Source organism: Protomyctophum parallelum (genome assembly GCF_964188405.1).
Source record: "Protomyctophum parallelum genome assembly, chromosome: 1".
Classification (NCBI taxonomy): domain Eukaryota; kingdom Metazoa; phylum Chordata; class Actinopteri; order Myctophiformes; family Myctophidae; genus Protomyctophum; species Protomyctophum parallelum.
Window position 1 is genome coordinate 77,761,840 of NC_139697.1, and position 21,095 is coordinate 77,782,934.

The following is a 21,095-nucleotide window of genomic DNA, read 5'->3' on the forward strand; positions in this document are numbered from 1 at the left end:
TGTGTTGTGAGTTTGTAGATCAGCCATTTTTACAATTGAACATTGTTGTGCGACTAAGTGTATATATTATGTAGGACTTAAGAGGTTAATTACAAAATGATGTAACAATAACTGAACGACTTCTACAAACATCTGTCAAAGGCATCACAAATTTTAAAAAATTGAGTGAGTGTGGTTGCCGCAGTGGCTTACATATGCCCCTCCCACTAGTATTGCCAGCCAATTACAATTTCAAGTCACGCCTTAGATCATGCGTAAGTAATTCGGAGGGGATTTAACCCCCAAAATTCATGTTTTTGCGACAAACGGTTACATTTCTCGCATTTGCGGCGCCCCCTATGGATGAAAATGGAATTGCTTTTCGAACTTGGTTGATTGAACCACCCCGGACATGTGATTGAAATGTGGGATGGATTGGACATTCCGTTCGTGATTTATGGCATTTTTTGTGATATAGGCCCCTCCTACTAACTTCGGAAGAGGATTACGGCCGAACGATACGCACTTTCAAAATTCTGCAGTTCAGTTTTAATTGGATGGGTCCAGAGATCACGTGTGCCGATTTCTGTGAGATTTGGACAAAATCTGTAGGAGGAAAAGCAAAAAGTGTGTTTTGGACAAAATTCAAAATGGCGGAAAATCTATCATGGCGGAAATGGGCCTATATGGGGAGATGCGTCATGACCCAAGGAATCCAGGGAAAAAATATTTTTTATTTTACGACCTACGGTTCAAGAGTTATAAGCCAAAAGGTAAAGTGGGCTGTTATAGCGCCACCATGAGGCCGACCGATAAAATTTTAGGGTTAAATAATTTTAGGGATAATGTTGAATTATCCCTAAAAGTTTTGTAACTATAGTGATTACAGTCTCCGAGGAACAAATACTTGAATGTGAATTTTTGCCTTTTCCCATTCATGTCAATGGGGAAATTTAATTCACTAATAAATTCATATCAATTAAACTATACAACATTTCTCTTAACAAAATACAAGCACACGATTCCCGATTTTTCCGGTCAATTTGACATATGGCTCAAGTGCGTACAGCGTACAGTGTGGGAGGTATAAAGCGTCAAAATAAAGACTACTCCAGTGAAATAATAAAGTGTCACAGTTACAAGAGTCTGGTTGCCCATTCGGGCAACCACACTAATAATCATGAAAGTAAATGACGGAACTTCAATCTGTATTTTGCACTTGCAACATTGTCAGCCCTTACATCTACATACACGTTCAGATTCAAATATAATGTCCTCACCCTCGGGCCACGGATGTTACAATTCTTCTCGGGTGGATATAAATACCCGTGTCGTCTGTATTTTTCAATACAAAGCATTTTAATCCGATCGGTGGCAATTTTCTCCGTTTTTCCCCATGCTTTCAACCACGCGCACCTATCGGTCGGGAGGTGTACTGCACTCATATACATTATAACCCTATGAGAAAATGGCAACAGATCGGATTAAAATGCGTTTTATTTAACAATACGGAAGATACCGGTACTTATACCTATCCGAGTAGAATTTTAACATCCGCCGCCCTGGGATGAGAACTTTATAATTTAAATCGGAATGTTTATGTAGATGTAAGGGCCGGGGTTGTAAATGTTGTAAATTGTAAAAGTGCAAAAAACAGGTTGAAGTTCCGCCATGACGCTCGTGACGGGCGAGCGTCGTGTGATCCATGGCTACAAATTAAATGTATGCCAGGAAAGGACAACGTCCTGGCTATTGTATTAAATGTCAGAGCAGAGGTCTCAAGCCCCTAAACTAAATCACATTTCTTCGAGTAATTGCGAAGATAGAGGAGCATGCATGTGTAGATCGGCTATCTAATAGCCTATTTTCGGCGAGCGACACCGTGGTACACAGCGGTGTGTGTTTTGATTGGCCGCCACTCCCCCTCCAGGGCAGCAGCTCTAGGTACTACACAGAACAGAAGCAGCAGCAGCAGCAGCAGCGGTCCTCTTCTCCCTGCTAGTCCCTGCAGACATACACAACTCCCAATTCTCCCCTGGCTGCCTGTAACCAGGCATGGCTGTCGGCTGTACTCAGACATCATGGCACTGCGACATTACACCCTCGACTTCAACCTCTCTGGCCCAGGTAAGAAGAAACTACAGCACGGACACAGAAACAGAATAGATGTGACTGAATGAACGGGCGGTGTGTGTGTGTGTGTGTGTGTGTGTGTGGATGTGTGGGTCTCTCTGGTCACTGCAGGAGAATGATCAGCAGAGGCTGAGCACAATGCTAACACGAATGCTAATGCTAGCTTGCCTGCTTGCTGCTGTGCTGAATGACCACCACCAGCACTGTGCTACTGTCTGTGTGTGCTTGAAAGAACACGGCAGATCAGTGTAGGATAAATGAACCGTGCCGCGTTTGTTGTTTTTGATGATCCGAGGGGTGTTTTTCCATTTCTTTACGACCTCCGCTTATGTAGGTAAACAAATGGGACAAAGCGTGGTGGTGTTGTTGCAGACCTGGCATGCGGGCACGTTAGCGTTTTAACCCATGGTACCTAGGCATGACCTTTTAGCCTGCCCGGTGGTGATATCCGGGGTTAGCTAACTCAGATCTGTGCCACTTAAACCACTGGACCAGCTATAGGTTGATCAGATGGGCTAGTTTTAGTTCTGTTCTGTATGCCACTTAAACCACTGGCCATAGTTGTCTGATCTACTGGACTGGTCAGCTATATATATCCTGATTTATGTCACTTTTAAACCATTGACCTCCAATAGCCTAATCTGTGCCACTTAAACCACTGACTCAGCTTCACTCACGAGACAGTCATTGACAGTCATTCATTTGGTTGTTGACTGTGTTAGAGCAGGATGGACAATCTTTAATGGAAAATATGTCTTACAGTCTTACTCTCCATAATACTACCTCAGTTCTTTAATGATCTTAAATAATATATACATTCAGATTTGATCTAAATTCAGAATGATACGTTTTCTTTGCTACAGGTCTGCGTTTTGTCAGTAAACGAATGGACAAAGCATGGTATTGTTGCAAGCCTGGTATGATGCGGCCATACTTGTGTTTAACCCTGGCACATATCAGCAATGACCCATTTAGCCTGTCCTGTGTAGTATTAGTAAGCTAACCCAGATCCTTACCCTAAAGGTCTTCAACCTTACCAAATCAGTGTCTAAACTTAACCAGCAACCACACTAACAGATCCTAACCTGGCTGAACCCCCTGCATGGTTTGGCCTCTGACCAATCATAATGTGGATGCGCAGAGGGTTTTATTGTGAGTTTCACCTGTGACGTGCAGTACATCACATCACAAATGTCACCTTTTAGAAACCCACAGGGTTACGACACACATTTTAGGTGTGTCTTTAGCTGGTTTAATTGGCATGTGGCCGGGTCTCTTATCACTGGATCATGCAATGATTGTCTGTGTAAGTAGTAAATCACTAATAAGGTTTCTTGTCGGTGTAAGTAATAAAGTGATAATAAAGTTTGAGAGCTAAACTGTTTTTTCCCCGCCATTTATGTGTTGTTGATTTTGTCCTGCACCTGTACCAGAGTAGCCTGGTTAACCTTAACCCCTCCCACTTTAAATCACATTTTATTCATTATGAATGAAATGTGTCAGATATGGATGTACTGAATGTGCACACTATTCTGCTTCTTCTGTTTTGTCTTATTCTGCAAGCGAGCCATTTATATTTTGCTGACTTGAATCGTATTCATAGAGAAGAGAAGCCTTCTGGACTGGTGTCCAAAACACCTTCACCATACCTTCGGCACACTGTTTGGTGTGGTGTGCTACTGTGCTCTATGGCAGTGGATCTCAAAGTAGATTCCTATCACTCTGGGTTCCTTTTTTAGCGAGTCTAAATGAACCCTTACAAGTCTGTAACTCTGACAGTATGCAAATGGAACATATGGACCCTAGCGCCTAGTGGTTCAGTTTGTATAGTTTGTATATTGTCAGAGTTAAGGGGAGACCTTGAAATGTAAAAGTTTGAGAACCTCTATGGTACCGATGTCAATGAGGGGTCCAATTTCTGTGGTAGACCAATGTCAGTCATCACACGCTGGGGTGGCCATTTAGACTACCAATTCTTTAATATGAATATTTTCTATTACAAAAAGAATCAATTCACAACATTTTATAGTAGTCATTTTAGCAGTAGCATATGTACTTCTCTCTCTACTACTTTATTTCACCGAAATGAAAACATTTGTTAACTGTTGTTTTGCTGATATTTCACTATTTGAAAACAAAATGACCCATGTCATATTCTGTTTTCTCTATTTTTCAGCTGACTGCCCTTCTACGGTCCGTAGTCTGCAGTCCATATTCCAGGAGCAGGAAATGACAGAAACTGTCCATGACACAGAGGGACATGGATACCTCGCTACCTTCCTTGGTAAAAAGGGCAGGTAAGCATTTGAATGCCATTCATCGTCATTCACATAGTTTGCATGGTAGCACAGCTGCAGTTTGAACGTTTGAATTCATGCACACCGTTTTCCTCATTCTCAATCAGAATGCTTTTGTGTCATACTTGTATGCCGGCTCCCATGAAAATGCCACCTGCATTCAGATACCCTTCAGGAAAACTATTGATTCCCCATTTAAATGTATCATCTCTTCACACAATTGCTCACTCTGTTCAGATGAGCAGAGGCTTTGTGTATTTGATCTAAGGGCTTTGGCACTTCCTGTTGTTGTATTGAGTGGTAAATACAGTTGGTGGTGCTTTGTGCTACTCTAATCCTCGTGTGAATATAGCTCCACACACAGCTGTTAAAAGCTAAATGTTCTGCCAGAAAGGTTGTGTCCCTGACTCCCAGAACCACCACAGGTTTCTACTGTTGGCCACTGCCTTAACCAAGTGCCTTGCTCAAGTGCACTTTCAACTTTGAGACCAACTTTTGAGAATAGGGTAGGGCATTTCTCATTGCATCCTACTGCCCACATACTCTCTAGCTCATTGTTTCCCAAACACTGGTTCGGGACCCATTTGTGGGTCGCGGACACATTATTATGTGTCCCCTTATTTTGTGGTTTCCTACATTTTAGCTTTTAAAAGAACGAAAATACATCTCTTGGATGCACCTGGGACGTATCCTCAGTGATGTATCCCAAGGTCATCGGTGTTTCGGGTCTCGCGAACATCATACCCCTCAGCCGGGGTGATCAAGCTCACCAGGAGTACAGCCACGACCTGTGCATTGCACCAGACACATTCATTCAGGAGTTCATTATTATTATTTGAAAACATTTTCAAAAAACATTCCCAAAAAAGAAAAGCTTTTGATGAATTGGTCCTGGGCGAACATCTATAATTTCTGTTTGGGTACCACTGCTCCAGATGGTCTGGCAACTTCTTCATCGCAACATACTAACATAGCATCTCTGCTATTTGTCTGAAGTTTAGCAGATCTACAAGCTCACAAAGCGTTGTAGTGTGTCTATTTTCGGTGTGCGGGATAAACAACTATAACTCAGGCTTAAGATATATTGGCCCAGTTGCATACTTACTCTCTCTCTCCCTATCCCTCTCACTCACTCTCTCTTTCCATCTTTGCGCCTTCCCAGGTTTGTTATTCTGCGCGTGCACTCTCATGGATTGGTTACCATTGATCTGCAGTGTTATGACGAGGACAACATTGCACAAGTAGACAATGTAGGTGATGCTCAGGACACATGATTGTGTTCTTTACTTTGAAAAAAGCACTGTACTTCATCCATGTAGTAGTCCAGTACCTGCCTGTAGACCCTATCGCAATTTGGTGTTGGGGGAATTTCTCACTTGAACTGAGTCAATGGGTCCCTAGACATGAAAGATCAATGAGGTGCTTGTCCGCCATAGTGCCACGAATGGCGCAATGGCCACATAAAAAATGGCCGCCATCGGCTATGATGAAAATCCAACCTTTTTGTTTTTTAGTGTTTAAGCACATGTAATACATACATTTTGACTAATTGTGGTGTGTGGAATTCATTTCTGATATTGTTTTGATGATTTGGGGTGATTTTGACCTTGAAAGGTCATAGTCAAGGTCATTTTGCTATTCCACAGACCTTGGCCATAACTTGTCCATTTTTAGGAGTAAGAACAGGAACAATAAGTCTATTTCAACTAAATCTGACTCTTAAAATTAATTTCTGATATTGTTTTGACCATTAGGGATCATCCTGTCATTGAATTATTGATGTTAATGTCATTTTTCAATAATTCGATTATGATTCTTTAGTCGCTTTTACTATATATTTTCATGATTTGTTTTCTTTACATAAACAAAATACATGGGCATGAGAAAAACAACAACAGCACCATATGTGCTGTGTGAATAAGCCCATTGTACAAAATACTCTGTCCATGGCCCAAATGAGCCAATTCATTGCTATGGCAACCCCATAGTGGAGGTAAGTCAATATATCATAAGAATCGTTCACTTGATGGTACAAGCACCAAATTTGGTACACAAGTGCTTCAGAACCTACTCTCTCAGAAAAGTACGTTGTCCACTTGAAAAAACTAAATGGCCACCATTTTTCAAGATGGCCGCCAAATGAAAAGGGCCTTTTGTGGCAGTTCTGGACAACCGTGGGTCCGACCAACTCGAGACCGGGCACTGCACTCCCTGTGTGTGTGTGGAACGTGTGTGTCGAATTCGGTGAAGTCGGTGGGGCAAACGGTTCTCGGGTTACATGGATTACAGATGTACAGACACACACAGACTTGAATATATGTCAATGGGCAATGCCCATTGGGGTTTTTTTTAGATGATGGGTAAGAAGAGAGAGATGTGATGTCAGGTGGTGTGGGCTAAGAAGTGGTCAGGGCTAAGATAAAGTATATGAGATGTACAGTAAGTGCAAAGAGAGATGGTGAGGGAGGGAGAAAATGATTTGTACCAATTGACCAAACAGTAGACAGTAGTGTATCACGTTAAGGTGAGTATAGAGATGGAAATGTTCTAGCAAGTGAAGCCAGTGTATTGAGAATATGGGACATATGTGTCAGGAGTTATTTGTGACAGAAGGCTACCAGTGAGAGGGAAGATGTATACGATGGTAGTGAGACCAGCCATGCCGTACGGTTGGAAACGGTGGCACTGATGAAAAGGAGGCACAGCTGGAGGTGGCAGAATTAAGGATGCTATGGTTCTCATTAGGAGTGAAAAGGAAGGACATTATCAGAAATTACTGAATTAGAGGATCAGCCCAGGTTAGAAGGTTTGGGGATAAAGCAAGAGAGGTGAGGTTGAGATGGTTTAGACATGTGAAAAGGAGGGATGAGGGTACATTGGGAGAAGGATGCTGAAGATGTAGCTGCCAGGTAAGAGGATGGCCAAAGACAAGGTTTAAGGATGCTGTGAGAGATGACATGAAGGTGGCAGGTCACAGAGGAAGATGTAGAAAACAAAACCAAAAGGGGTCCTCCCCTTTTCCCTGTGCGTGCGCACACACACACACACACACACACACACACACACACACACACACACACACACACACACACACACACACACACACACACACACACACACACACAGTACTCTACAGTACACTACAGTATGTTACAGTACAGTATGGTAAAGTACAGTAACGTGCGGTACGGCATGGTACAGTATGATACCATAAGGTATGGTACAGTACAGTATGATGCCGTACAGTACAGTAAGGTACAGTATGATACCATACAGTAAGGTACAGTATGGTACAGTATGGTACCATGCAGTACGGTACAGTACAGTACAGTACAGTACAGTACAGTATTGTACAGTATGATACCATACAGTAAGGTACAGTATGGTACAGTATGGTACCATGCAGTACGGTACAGTACAGTACAGTATTGTAAAGTATGATACCATACAGTACGGTACGGTATGGTATCATACAATTTACAATTTACAATTTAGGCATTTAGCAGACGCTCTTAATCCAGAGCGACTTACATTTAAGCAAGAACAAAAGCATGGGAATACATCACATAAAAGCATTTATCAATATCATGAAACATGCGTAAGCTAAGAAAGTAACAGTGGAATATCTATATAATGAAACTATACATACACTATACATATAAACTATACATATTTACTACTATGCTATACATATGTACTATGGCGTGCTATAACTATATACAATACAATTATAGTGCTGTCTACATAACATGCTATAAGTCTGTATCAGATGCTATCTAAGCCAACAGAAATGCTATCTAAGGGGTTAGGGTAAGTGCTATGGGCCATGATGGAGTCTGAAAAGGTGGGTTTTCAGGCTACGGCGGAAATCATACTGTACCTTACTGTACTGTACGGCATCATACTGTACTGTACCATACCTTATGGTATCATACTGTACCATGCCGTACCGCACGTTACTGTACTTTACAATACTGTACTGTAACATACTGTAGTGTACTGTACAGTACCGTGTGTGTGTGTGTGTGCACGCACAGGGAAAAGGGGAGGACCCCTTTTGGTTTTGTTTTCTACATCTTCCTCTGTGACCTGCCACCTTCATGTCATCTCTCACAGCATCCTTAAACCTCGTCTTTGGCCATCCTCTTACCTGGCAGCTACATCTTCAGCATCCTTCTCCCAATGTACCCTCATCCCTCCTTTTCACATGTCTAAACCATCTCAACCTCACCTCTCTTGCTTTATCCCCAAACCTTCTAACCTGGGCTGATCCTCTAATTTAGTCATTTCTGATCAAGTCCTTCCTTTTCACTCCTAATGAGAAGCATAGCATCCTTAATTCTGCCACCTCCAGCTGTGCCTCCTTTTCATCAGTGCCACCGTTTCCAACCGTACGGCAAATAACTCCTGACACATATGTCCCATATTCTCAATACACTGGCTTCACTTGCTAGAACATTTCCATCTCTATACTCACCTTAACCTGTTACACTACTGTCTACTGTTTGGTCAATTGGTACAAATAATTTTCTCCCTCCCTCACCATCTCTCTTTGCACTTACTGTACATCTCATATACTTTATCTTAGCCCTGACCACTTCTTAGCCCACACCACCTGACATCACATCTCTCTCTTCTTACCCATCATCTAAAAAAAACCCCAATGGGCATTGCCCATTGACATATATTCAAGTCTGTGTGTGTCTGTACATCTGTAATCCATGTAACCCGAGAACCGTTTGCCCCACTGACTTCACCGAATTCGACACACACGTTCCACACACACACAGGGAGTGCAGTGCCCGGTCTCGAGTTGGTCGGACCCACGGTTGTCCAGAACTGCCACAAAAGGCCCTTTTCATTTGGCGGCCATCTTGAAAAATGGTGGCCATTTAGTTGTTTCAAGTGGACAACGTACTTTTCTGAGAGAGTAGGTTCTGAAGCACTTGTGTACCAAATTTGGTGCTTGTACCATCAAGTGAACGATTCTTATGATATATTGACTTACCTCCACTATGGGGTTGCCATAGCAATGAATTGGCTCATTTGGGCCATGGACAGAGTCTTTTGTACAATGGGCTTATTCACACAGCACATATGGTGCTGTTGTTGTTTTGCTCATGCCCATGTATTTTGTTTATGTAAAGAAAACAAATCATGAAAATATATAGTAAAAGCGACTAAAGAATCATAATCGAATTATTGAAAAATGACATTAACATCAATAATTCAATGACAGGATGATCCCTAATGGTCAAAACAATATCAGAAATTAATTTTAAGAGTCAGATTTAGTTGAAATAGACTTATTGTTCCTGTTCTTACTCCTAAAAATGGACAAGTTATGGCCAAGGTCTGTGGAATAGCAAAATGACCTTGACTATGACCTTTCAAGGTCAAAATCACCCCAAATCATCAAAACAATATCAGAAATGAATTCCACACACCACAATTAGTCAAAATGAATGTATTACATGTGCTTAAACACTAAAAAACAAAAAGGTTGGATTTTCATCAGAGCCGATGGCGGCCATTTTTGATGTGGCCATTGCGCCATTCGTGGCACTATGGCGGACAAGCACCTCATTGATCTTTCATGTCTAGGGACCCATTGACTTAGTTCAAGTGAGAAATTCCCCCAACACCAAATTGCGATAGGGTCTACAGGCAGGTACTGGACTATAGTTTCTGTGTATAGTAATGAGCATGCTTAGACGGCACCATCGGTCGACAATGTCAGTCAGTCTGACAATCGTGGTCAGTAATACAGTATTTCCTGTGCACTTTACAATGGTAGGGATTTTAGGAGAGCCGTTTCGAGCACTTATCCTGAATCTGTCTGACACAAATAGAAAAAACTGCACACTGCAGCCAGTATGTAACACAAAGCTTCAGTGTCTCTACCAACTCTTTTACCAGAGCATTCCTCGTAACCTCCCTTGATTGGAAACAGAGCGACTCTCACTCTGTCGAGTAGAGGCTCAGTTTGAATGCAATAACAAGTGGCATGATTCAGTGCTGCAGCTATTGATTATTTTCTTAGCGCAGTTAGCGGTTTATTCTAGCGATTGCTTTTCGTGTCCTGTGTGAGCGAGTGAGCGTGTATCAATGTACCATATATATATAGTTGCTGTCGAGCTGAAATCTCTTATATCGATATTTTACCTTTTTTTTCTCCTTTTCTTAAAAACATTTTTTTAGACCCTACTTGATCATACTACAGCATCACACAAAAATATGAAAAAATAGCAGATCTAAAAGCTAGAAATGTGGCGCAGAGCAACATGTTTTGAGCTTGTCGATCTGCTATTTTTTTATTTGGACATACGTATGAGGTTTCCATCTGACAGAGACTATATATACACACACATATCAATGGGACAATTCGAAAAAGAATATTAGATTTCTATCTTAAATTGTTATTTATTTTATAATTGATTACATTTATTATCTTAACTGTTACACCCCAGTAGCATTCCTACAATACAGCTGTACACACCTTTGCAGCGTTACGAACAAGATGTGTGTCATCTCTCTGCAGCTTTTAAATGCACTGGAAAAGAGACTAAAGATTCTCCTTAAAGGCAATATCAGGAGGATCAAGAGGTAAGCATTGGATAATATGTCGACAGTCGCACATTATGGACAGTGAGTGGACACTATGATGGTAACCCCACGCCTGCCTTGCGTGATGCAATATTAAACGGTGTGGTATACTTGGCTCCTTCCAACCCACTCCAGGCTTCCAGCTCTCACCCGGGGCTCAGCTGTTGATCGGTACTGGCCCACAGCAGATGGCAGACTGGTGGAGTATGACATCGACCGGGTCGTGTATGACAAAGATTCTGCATACCAAAACATAAAGATTTTGCACTCTCAGCAATTTGGAAATATCCTAGTCCTCAACGGAGACGTTAGTAAGTATACTGTAATAACTGTATACAAGGCTAATGACAAGTGGAATTTGAGCAGATTTTAAAGAGCAAGGGAGGTGCCAAATATATTACATTTAGTGCAGTTACTGTGGTATATTTGTGACCCAACTCTGTCCTTTATCTTATAATTGACTGCTAACAATCATTAACCGAATATAACAGACCTAAAAGTTCATAAAGCGATGTGATGCATTGGGAGCTACGAAATGTTTGCCTATTGTTGTCGATAGGTTTTCTTATGTTTGCATAACGGTCGTCTATTATTCTAACATGTGCCAGACTGCCAGTGATTTGTTGCGTGTTACGTTCCAGATATGGCAGAAAGTGATTTAGCATACACCCATGCCATCATGGGCGGTGGACAGGAAAACTATGCCGACAAAGAGGTGCTAATCCTGGGAGGTGGTGATGGAGGGATCCTCGCTGAGGTTGTCAAACTCAAGCCAAAGATGATCACCATGGTGGAGATATCCTTTCGGGGCTGTGCAATGCTGACATTCCTTTTCACATGTGCTGGGTACAGGATTTTTCTCAACGTGTATTTAAAGCAGGGTCCAACTGCTCAAGGTGTGGTAACTCTAGTCTAAAGGACCATACCAGTGGTCTGGCACAATTAGGGTTTGCTGACATTGACTCTTTTATATATGTAAGTTAGCAATAGAAGAAATATATACTTTTGATTTCTTTACTCAAAGCCTTGAATAGGCAGTGGCATGTTTTGATGTCAGTATGGTCCATTGTGGAAAAGACAGAAATGATGAGTTTTAGCATTTATAAGCCTGTACCTTACTGTACGTCCCCAAGTCTAACGGCGAGTTTCGATATAGCAGTTCAGAACCCCACTGAACTGTGTGGCCTTGCACGGCCCAGGACCCAAAGTATCTTGTTTCCATAGCATAATAGTACCCCCCTCTCATATCCACAGCTATGCGTAGACTACGGTTATTGACACTCCTTTGTAATGCTTCTTGCCTAACAATGTTATACAGATAAGTGGCCAATCGTATTGTACACACCAATGCAAATCACTCGTGCAGGCAGTACTCTATCGTACGAACCAAATAGTTCCTTACAGGTCTGTAAACACTTTACAGACCAAAATAACTTTAGTTCTAGAACTAGTTTCGTTCAGACCCAAGTTAAACTGTGCTTGGTGCGTTCTTTTTCAGCCTACAGTACACGGTACAATTCTCTTTACCAAAAATAACAGATCTACAAGTGTGTGAGCTTGTAGATCTGCTATTTTTGTGAGGTTAGAGTTGGGGTTACTGGTATGTATGTGGAAACAGTATTATTAGAGGTCAGGTGGATGTAAGCATTCCAGGATGTTTCAAGTCACATCTCGAACAGAGCTGCAAGACATTGCAAGTTGTTTCTACTTGGTCAACTCTCAGATAACACAATCTATATGCTTGTCTTTTACCACGTTTGTTGTTATTTTCTACTGTGTATCCAGACCTGCTGTTCTTTTTTTTTGCCTTGACAAAGTGCGCACATTGACCAAATGGTGATCGACGGGTGCAGAACCTACATGAGGAAGACTTGTGGGAATGTCTTGGACAACCTGAATGGGGACTGTTACCAGGTGAGCCAGGACTTGAGTTGATTAAGTTCTGTGCCCAAATATAAAAATGAATGAATGCTAATCGTCCTAATGTTGGTGATAAATAACACTTAAACTCACTGCCAGACCGGGCAGGGAGGAGGGGCCGCTTCAGTTCTGAGCAGATCCACATGGGCACGCATACAACTTGAGGACAGTTGTGAGAAAATGGGCTCTATGCACACACGCCTTTTTGGAAAGAACTTCTCTACTTCCTTCACAGGTGTTACTGCTGATAGGAATGAATGCTCACAGGTGTTACTGCTGATAGGAATGAATGCTCACAGGTGTTACTGCTGATAGGAATGAATGCTCTAGTCTGTTCCATTCTGGTCAAACAGAGTCGGGGTGCTGCTATTGTGCGTGTTGGCTCACTGGAAACACTTTTCTACACCAGTGGGTCTCAAAGTGTCCTTGAGTGGGTTCCAAATGCCCCATATGGGTGTGCGTTATGGGGGTTTGAGAACCTCTGCACTAAATAGAACAGAGCCTTATTTAGTATAGATGAAGATGGAAAAGTTTTTGTAGTGAATTCAACAACTTGCAGTTCACTTAATTTACCTGTAGGGGGAGACAGGAAGCAAAGAAGGGATAAAGTTTGTTATTCAAGGTACTATGCTGTTTTGGAGGGAATTGGTCTCACTTTATTATTATAATAAAGCTGCTGTAAACTTGTTGGGTACTTGTTTCCTGAAACACTTTGAAGGAAGAACATATTTGTGAAATAAATGTGTTTTGTCATAAATGCCAGGTTCTTGTGGAGGATTGTGTTCCCGTGTTGAAGAAGTACGTTCAGGAAGGGAGGACGTTCGATTACGTCATCAACGACCTGACGGCGGTCCCCATATCCACCTCGCCGGAGGAGGGTATGTGTATGTGTTTTAAAGCAGGGGCCTTCAATGTTTTTCAGCCCAAGGACTCCTTGGCTGAGAGAGAGATGAAGCAGGGACCCCCCACTACATATTGTATAACATTGTGTTACAGATTAAACCTTTTCATTCATGCTTCATAGAATTTGTTTGACAGCACTATCATTGTGTAGCGTTGTGTTGGATACTTGGATTCATGTTAATGTGTATTTTCACTTTTCAGACAGTTAACATCTTGAATCCTCAACACTTGTACTTGGTGTGCTCTTTATTCCCTCTACACACCAAACCTCTTTGTCACAATGCTTCACAGTGTATAGATCGGCAATTCTTTATTTAATATTACCCACAGAATAGGGATTCTAGGGTTAAATTGGTTAATTGTAAAAAGAATAATTTAAAAAATAGAATAAATGTTCCTAACACAAATATTTGGCGGCCCCCCCTGTAGTAACTCAGAGGACCCGTTCTCCTGTTGAAAGCCCCTGTTTTAAAGCTTACCTATCCTTAAAAGTTTTCTATATTTTTATTTATTTGTGATATTGATTTAAAGATCAGCCTACTAAGCTTGCTCTATATGTAAAGTGTTTAGATTACTTGTTGTGATTAGGCACTGTAATAAAATGTAATAAGCGGAATAACCACTATAGTAAAATCACTTGCAGGTTAATGTTATTGAAGTGGGCTGTTTGTTATCTGTTACAAAATACAGCGTTGCTTTCTGTTACGTTTTCTGAAATCTATTCATGTGTGAAACCTGCTTAGATTCTACATGGGAGTTCTTGCGTCTCATCTTAGACCTGTCAATCAAAGTACTACGTCACAGTGGGAAATACTTCACACAGGTAAGTCCTTTCTTTAATATTTGGCTCTGATTACGTGCCTCTTATCATTCTGTAGGAATGTTGTGGGAAATGAAAAATAAATAGACACTGCTTGGAAGCCTGACAGCCTTTTTTCTTTGTCTTACAGATTATCTCAGATATGTCCCTTAGGCCTAGGGCAGTGCATGTTTCCCAAAACCCTTTTAGCTCAATACCCCAAATAGAAAACGTTTGCCCTGGACCCAAACAAGTAAAAATAGCAGATTTACAAGGTCTGCTAGTTTCACTACTTGTTTTTTATTATTATTTAGGAAATACTTTTTCAAATCTTTTTAAAGGGGATATTTACTCTCAGTGTTTTGGGAATGTTTTTAAATAATAATTAAAAACCAAATGTAGGAAACAAAAACTACTGTGTAACTATGTGTCCTACCCACTGTTCTTTCCCTTGTTGCTGTGTTGTCAGGGCAACTGTGCGAATCTAACGGAGGCTCTGGGTCTCTATGAGGAGCAGCTGGGAAGGCTCTCGTGTCCCGTGGACTTCTCTAAGGAGGTGGTGTGTGTGCCCTCTTACATGGAGCTGTATCCTTTATAGCAGTCCTGGAAGACCTGAGGCCGATTCTAAAAAGTACAAAAAATTATGTTGCTATTTACTGTACATATCAACAACTACCCCAAAATGGGCGGGAGGGCGAAATCCATTCGGGACTTACCGACCGACCGTGGGACTTACCAACCGGCCGCCGCGTCGTAGAGCCCTGCGATGTTTTTTTTGCGGTTTACGCCTTTTATTGGTTTTTTCTGAAGGGACAGACAGTAGGCTGACAGGAAACGGGATAGAGATGGGGGAAGACATGCAGTAAAGGCCGTGTCGGGCTCGGGAGTCGAACCCGCGGCACACTGCGACTGGATTACCAGTCGGGTGCCCAGACGGTTACGCCACCGCCTGGTTCCTGTCTTGAAGGGTAAAAACCCCAAAAGGTGTTCACATCCTTGTACAATTTTTGTGTGTGGCCCTACAGACTGATGCCTCCTTTCTGGGTCTGATGCCGAAATGCAAAAATAAATAAATAATTGAAAACCGTAGAAGATTCTATTCGAGAACATTTAACTTATAAGCAAACAAAGAAATTAAAATAAACACAAATAACTTTTGCATAGATGCAGTAGACTTTTCTCAATTACCGGTAAGTATGTCATATTAAACTTGAATAAATTAAAGGAACAATGAGCTTCATGACCGATATAGCAGCCAAATTGATATATCGGGTGGGCGCTAATCATTTTAGACGTTTGAGCCTTTTGTACACATTGCTTGTGCAATGGTAATGGTACGTACAAGCATTATAGTCAACCCATTATGCCTGTCCAATTAATCAAAAAATATCAAACAAATACAAACATTGACTGTTTGGCAAGTTTCAACATTGTGAGTGACCTGGGCATTGTACGGCCCGCGGGCCAAATACGGCCCGCCAGCTGACTGACCGGCCCGCGAAAGATAACTTGATAATTTGAAAATAAAACATACTTTCATTACCATATGGGTGGACTAAATCCGCATTGCTTTTATTTTGAAGCCCATGTATTTTCACACTGCATGCAATCTGCATGTCAACTTGAATTGTGTGTGATTGAGAACCTGTCTTCCTTCCTTCACCCCCCTCATATGCGAAAATGTCGGCTTTTGGATTTATTGGTGACAACAGCGTCGGTGAATGCAAATAGCCATGAAGCCCAGCTAAGCATGCAGCTCCACAACACGGTAGGGCAGGCGCATGATTACCAAACTTCCTCGCAGGAGGACAAGTTAAATCCTATTATGCTTTATTTAACCTACTCTAACCCACCTCGCCATTAAAGTTGGTGTCAAGTCAAGATGCTGCATCATATGGCGGTGTTGCGCCCCAAATGTGGCATGCTTCTTAAGTTCAGAACGGTTGGGCGATGCGCCGTGAGCTTGTGGATCGTTTGTTTTCGGCACACGAGTCGACACCGTTGTACCACAAAGTAAATCTGGCAGAACGTGCACACATCATTGCCTGCCAGGCTGCCAAGTCTCAACAATATCATCACTGGTTGGCTTGTTATTGTGTTTTCAGAACGTCGTTGTTTAATGGTTGTGAGTGACAACACTCATCTCACGCTGATAGTAAGCAGTGCGCCATGTGGGTTGTGAAAGTGGCACTTCCATGGTCCTCCGTATGGAAGAACAACTATTAAAACAGCTACCTCTAATGTTCTCATTGTTAAAATAAAATGCTAGTATTTACATGACTTGTAACTTAAACAAAAACATAGTTTTCAACTGGGAAAGGAAACGTCTTAAGCATGCAAGTAGAAAGTAAATCACACCCATGTGAAATGAGGGGCGCTCTTATTGGACATCATCATAAATGGCCATTTACTGCTTTTTATATAGAAATAAAATTGTGCATTAAATAAAATTATGCATAATTAAGTTCAGCCTTTTGGCCCGGCCAAAAAAATAAATATTATTGGTTTCTCATTTGGCCCCTTGGGAAAAATAATTGCCCACCCCTTGGCTAGAATGTCTCTCTAAAGGTAAAGGTATGTCGAGCAGTTTCCGAAACCTGCAAATCAAGTTAACATGCCAGAGGTTATTTATGAATATATGCAGTAGTTGTGGGCTGTTACTGTACAAATATTTTTACGCTGATAAGACTACCTGCACCTTTTCTTTCCCATGAGAACCAGGTATGAATAGAATGCATTATATAATATCTTCAATTGTCCACCAGTGTAGAAAGTTGAGTTCGACCAAAACAAACGACAGCATAAAAAGCAGAAAGCAGTAAGTAAAAACAAACGCATGGACAGTCCTATTACACATGAAGAACGGCTCCTCACAATGTCGGCACTTTACTTGGGATGAAGGACACTTTTATGTCCCCTTATTGTTTAAGTACCGGTTCCGCCATTTCTCCGCAGTTTTAGCAGTTCTGTGCCGTCGTTTTCCACGAAAGTCGTGGGAATCGCTCAAGAACTGAAGCTTCGTCAAAGGACCTCTGATCTTTAGATCTCCCGATGAGTCACACACATGATTTGCTCCATCCACTTTTGACAACGTTAAAAAAAGTTACGTTAAAGATTTTCATAGCCTGGTTAACCACTACCCCTTGAAATCGCATTTCCATTCATTTGTGTGGAGTCTGGACCCAAAGCCCGGAACACCTTTTATTTATTTATACGTGGTGCAAGTGCAACCACTTCATTAACCGTCTTGCCACCAGCAAGTTAATACGTACACTGATAGTTCCTGATTTGTTTGTATTTTTATGCACTTTCAAATGAGTGGGACTGTTTTTGGTGAATTTTTTACCATTCCCACCTGCGCTGCAATGTTCTTATTTCTGACCTCTGCTCCCATCCACAAAACAAAAAATGAATTACCGTTTAGTCCCACATAAGCCTGCAATATTAACGTCTAGTACTGCAAAAGCACATGCACGAGCGAGGGAGAGAAACTGACTGTGGACATCACACGCACGCACACATGTGTGCGAGAGAGAGAGAGCTCACTCGTTTTAACCCAAACACTGGCAATTCACAGACGCAATTAATGGATGCATTATGCACGTAACCTTTTGGGAACAACATTTCTCACAGAACCACACATGCTTCAGGTGCACTGGTATCTGGTGATACAAAGGTGCAGGATTTTTCAACAACTGCTACATTTGCATCGGTTGCTGCGGGACCCTAGCCATGCGTACCCAGACGAATCTGCCATTGCAAAATATTTTTCCCCAGTGATATTGTCTGGCTACACAAGGCTAGCCCATGCTAATGGGCCTTACGTCCAAGCACTGAATACAACACAAAACATAATTGTAGTCTTTCAAGCCGCTTTTCACCCTTTATCATCGGAAGAAGGTCCCTACAAACAATTCCTCTGAGTTGGAGCGAGATTTGCAGTGGATGTGCATAAATGCTACATCATAGTTGTTTTTTATAGTATGATCTGTTCCTTAATGCAATGTCTCAGATGGGTGTTCTACACGGTATGGAAGAAGTAGAGCCCTCCCCTCCACCCTCGCCCCGCCTGCCTGCTGAATGTGAAAACCCCTTCCCCTTGTAAGCTGTAGCACTGCGGGGAGAGATGACCCTGTTTTTAGTACCCCTCTGTGTCAAACCGTTCTTCCAACCCTGTTTTAGATGTCTTGTTTTATCATCGTATGTGTTTGTTCAAACTTCTTCAGAGATTGTACTTTTTTTTCTTCTTTTTTTTTCTTTCTTTTTTTTGTCGTTTTGTCCAATGTGTGGCTTGGATTGTTGATTTATAATTTTTTTCTTGCATGTGCTCTCAAAACTGATTGGCAAGTCACTGATTTCATACACTGAGATGTAGGGTAAAATCTAACTTTGTTAACTTGGTTTTACCTTACTTTTGGAATGTCGAGATACACCGCTCATTTTTGCGTGGTAGAAACCAGCATAACCTGAGCACAGTTGAAGTTTGGGTTTTGTTTTGTTAACCTTTTTTTTTTTTTTTTTTCTGTCGCTGTGGCTTGAGTGTGATTTGATTCTCGGTGCTTTGCAGGATGTGTAAAAGGCAGTTTGACCCTGCCCATTGAGTAGGGATGGGACCATAAGAACATTTCATGTCACCGTTATTGTGGCCAAAATAATTGAGATTCACAATATTATTGTGATAATATAGTCCCATGGCCACTGGCTACTATGTTAGCCATGAAGCTAAATACATTCGTACACAGTATCATAATGTAAAAAACATTTAAATGTCAACATTTGTCCCTGTTGCGTTAAGTAGACCTACCTTGCTGTAATGTTGAATCTGTACCTGTAGTTTGTCAAACAGAGCATGGCTGGATGTAATGGATGCGTTGGATGTTGATTCCTTTTATGGAACACATTATATAATGCACATTTGGTATTGAATCTGGAGTATTCCAAAACGTCTGAATTTGTTGTAGAGGATAAGCTTCTTAAGTCATGCTAACATTATGTAGTACAAATATGGAAGCCTAGATTCGAAATGTAGTGACAGTGCCACCCTGTTGAGCCTACTACAACATTGTCATTTCCACACGTGTAATGGACGGGCTGTTTCCATATCTGCCATTCCTCTAGACCGGCGCCAGATATGAAACAAATTGATCGCGATAAACAATATCATATATTGTCCCATCCCTATACCACTGAGACTTTAAAGCCAGTGTTACGCTTGTCGTGTGTGAGTGTTGCACACCGAAATAGCCAATCTACAAGCTCACAACATGTTGCAGTGCGACACAGTGTGAGATTGATCAGCTATTTTCGATGCATTGATACACGTGCACAACTACAATTAGTATAAATCAGGCTAAAAGGAGTAGTTCACCCTAAACAATTACTTGTTTTCATCACTTGCACACCCCATGAAGCCTTGAATTCTAAGCCAATATTGTTATGAGTCAAGACTCAAAAAGTCTCCCGAGTCTCATATTGAACAATAACCCGGTCATCAAATTATTGGCTCAGGAATGGCTCAAAAACAAAATCTTCATGAATGCAAGGCTTCATGGGGTGTGTAATTGATGGAAATTATTTTGCGTGAACTACTTGAAATGCTAAAAGTCCAAATGTGTTTTAAAAGGGAAAAGGATCCTTTGGTGCTTGTATTGCTTTTATGTGACATTTTATAATAATTATTATTATAGCACCTTCTTAATTTCTCCTGCTGGATTTTGTTTTTACATATTGGGTTTTGACTTTTCTAAAACTTAATTTGATGGATGTAAAGGACATGAATGGGGAAAAAAAGAAGTGAATGTTGCTTGCATAGATACAGACCACATTCATGCCTTTGATGAACATTGTGTTCTTTGTTACATTTATTTATTTGACAGTTCGCCGAATGCTTATTTTGCCCCGCTTTAAAACAAGCAGTGGCCACCTGCAAAAAGAGTTGGAAACAAATGTCTTGACTTGAATAAATTCAACATGGTCTGCAACAATAAATTGTATGTCTGTTATAGCCATATACGTTTTTTAACAACAATGCAATAATAATGCTAGTAATGCAGAATATCAAAATTTGAATCACTGATACAGTTTGGTAAGTTTGAAACTTGTAGAAACTTGATTTCTGGCCACCTTTTATTTAAAGTGTTTTGTGACAACAGAGGTATTTACAAAGACAGGGACTGTTAATGTTTGTCACCTCCATAGAACAGAGATGTACATTAAACTATCACTGGACAAATACAAAACATCTTATGTAAAAAATTGCCTATAGCTTAGCTCAAGGACACCAAAGTGCTGAATATACATTAATCAAGCAATTTCCATGACACTTGCTTCAGTCATTTCTCAATAATCATGCAAATAAAGTTATGTTACATCAAGTTATGTTACATCAAACGACCTCTTTCCCCGAAAATATGTGATCTACAAGCTCATAACGTGTTGCTTTGTGATGCGTTGGGAGC

The 21,095-nt window shown here is 41.2% G+C and overlaps 1 protein-coding gene across 1 annotated transcript; it reads left to right on the top strand.

The window, feature by feature from the left end:
• The first annotated feature begins 1,936 nt into the window (after window positions 1-1,936).
• sms (spermine synthase) lies at window positions 1,937-21,003 on the top strand. The gene is made up of 11 exons (XM_083764698.1): window positions 1,937-2,106; window positions 4,289-4,409; window positions 5,572-5,659; window positions 10,951-11,015; window positions 11,151-11,326; window positions 11,657-11,811; window positions 12,840-12,929; window positions 13,699-13,813; window positions 14,582-14,661; window positions 15,107-15,222; window positions 18,650-21,003. The coding sequence occupies exons 1-11, from the start codon at window positions 2,061-2,063 to the stop codon at window positions 18,678-18,680; spliced, it is 1,083 nt and encodes a 360-aa protein (XP_083620824.1). The 5' UTR covers window positions 1,937-2,060; the 3' UTR covers window positions 18,681-21,003.
• The last annotated feature ends 92 nt before the right edge of the window (window positions 21,004-21,095 follow it).

Excerpts from the sequence above, each read along its gene's own strand:
- sms (XM_083764698.1), top strand. The coding sequence starts at position 2,061 with ATGGCACTGCGACATTACACCCTCGACTTCAACCTCTCTGGCCCAG. Across the intron at positions 5,660-10,950 it reads ACATTGCACAAGTAGACAAT|CTTTTAAATGCACTGGAAAA; the intron begins GTAGGTGATGCT and ends ATCTCTCTGCAG. Across the intron at positions 13,814-14,581 it reads ATCCACCTCGCCGGAGGAGG|ATTCTACATGGGAGTTCTTG; the intron begins GTATGTGTATGT and ends AAACCTGCTTAG.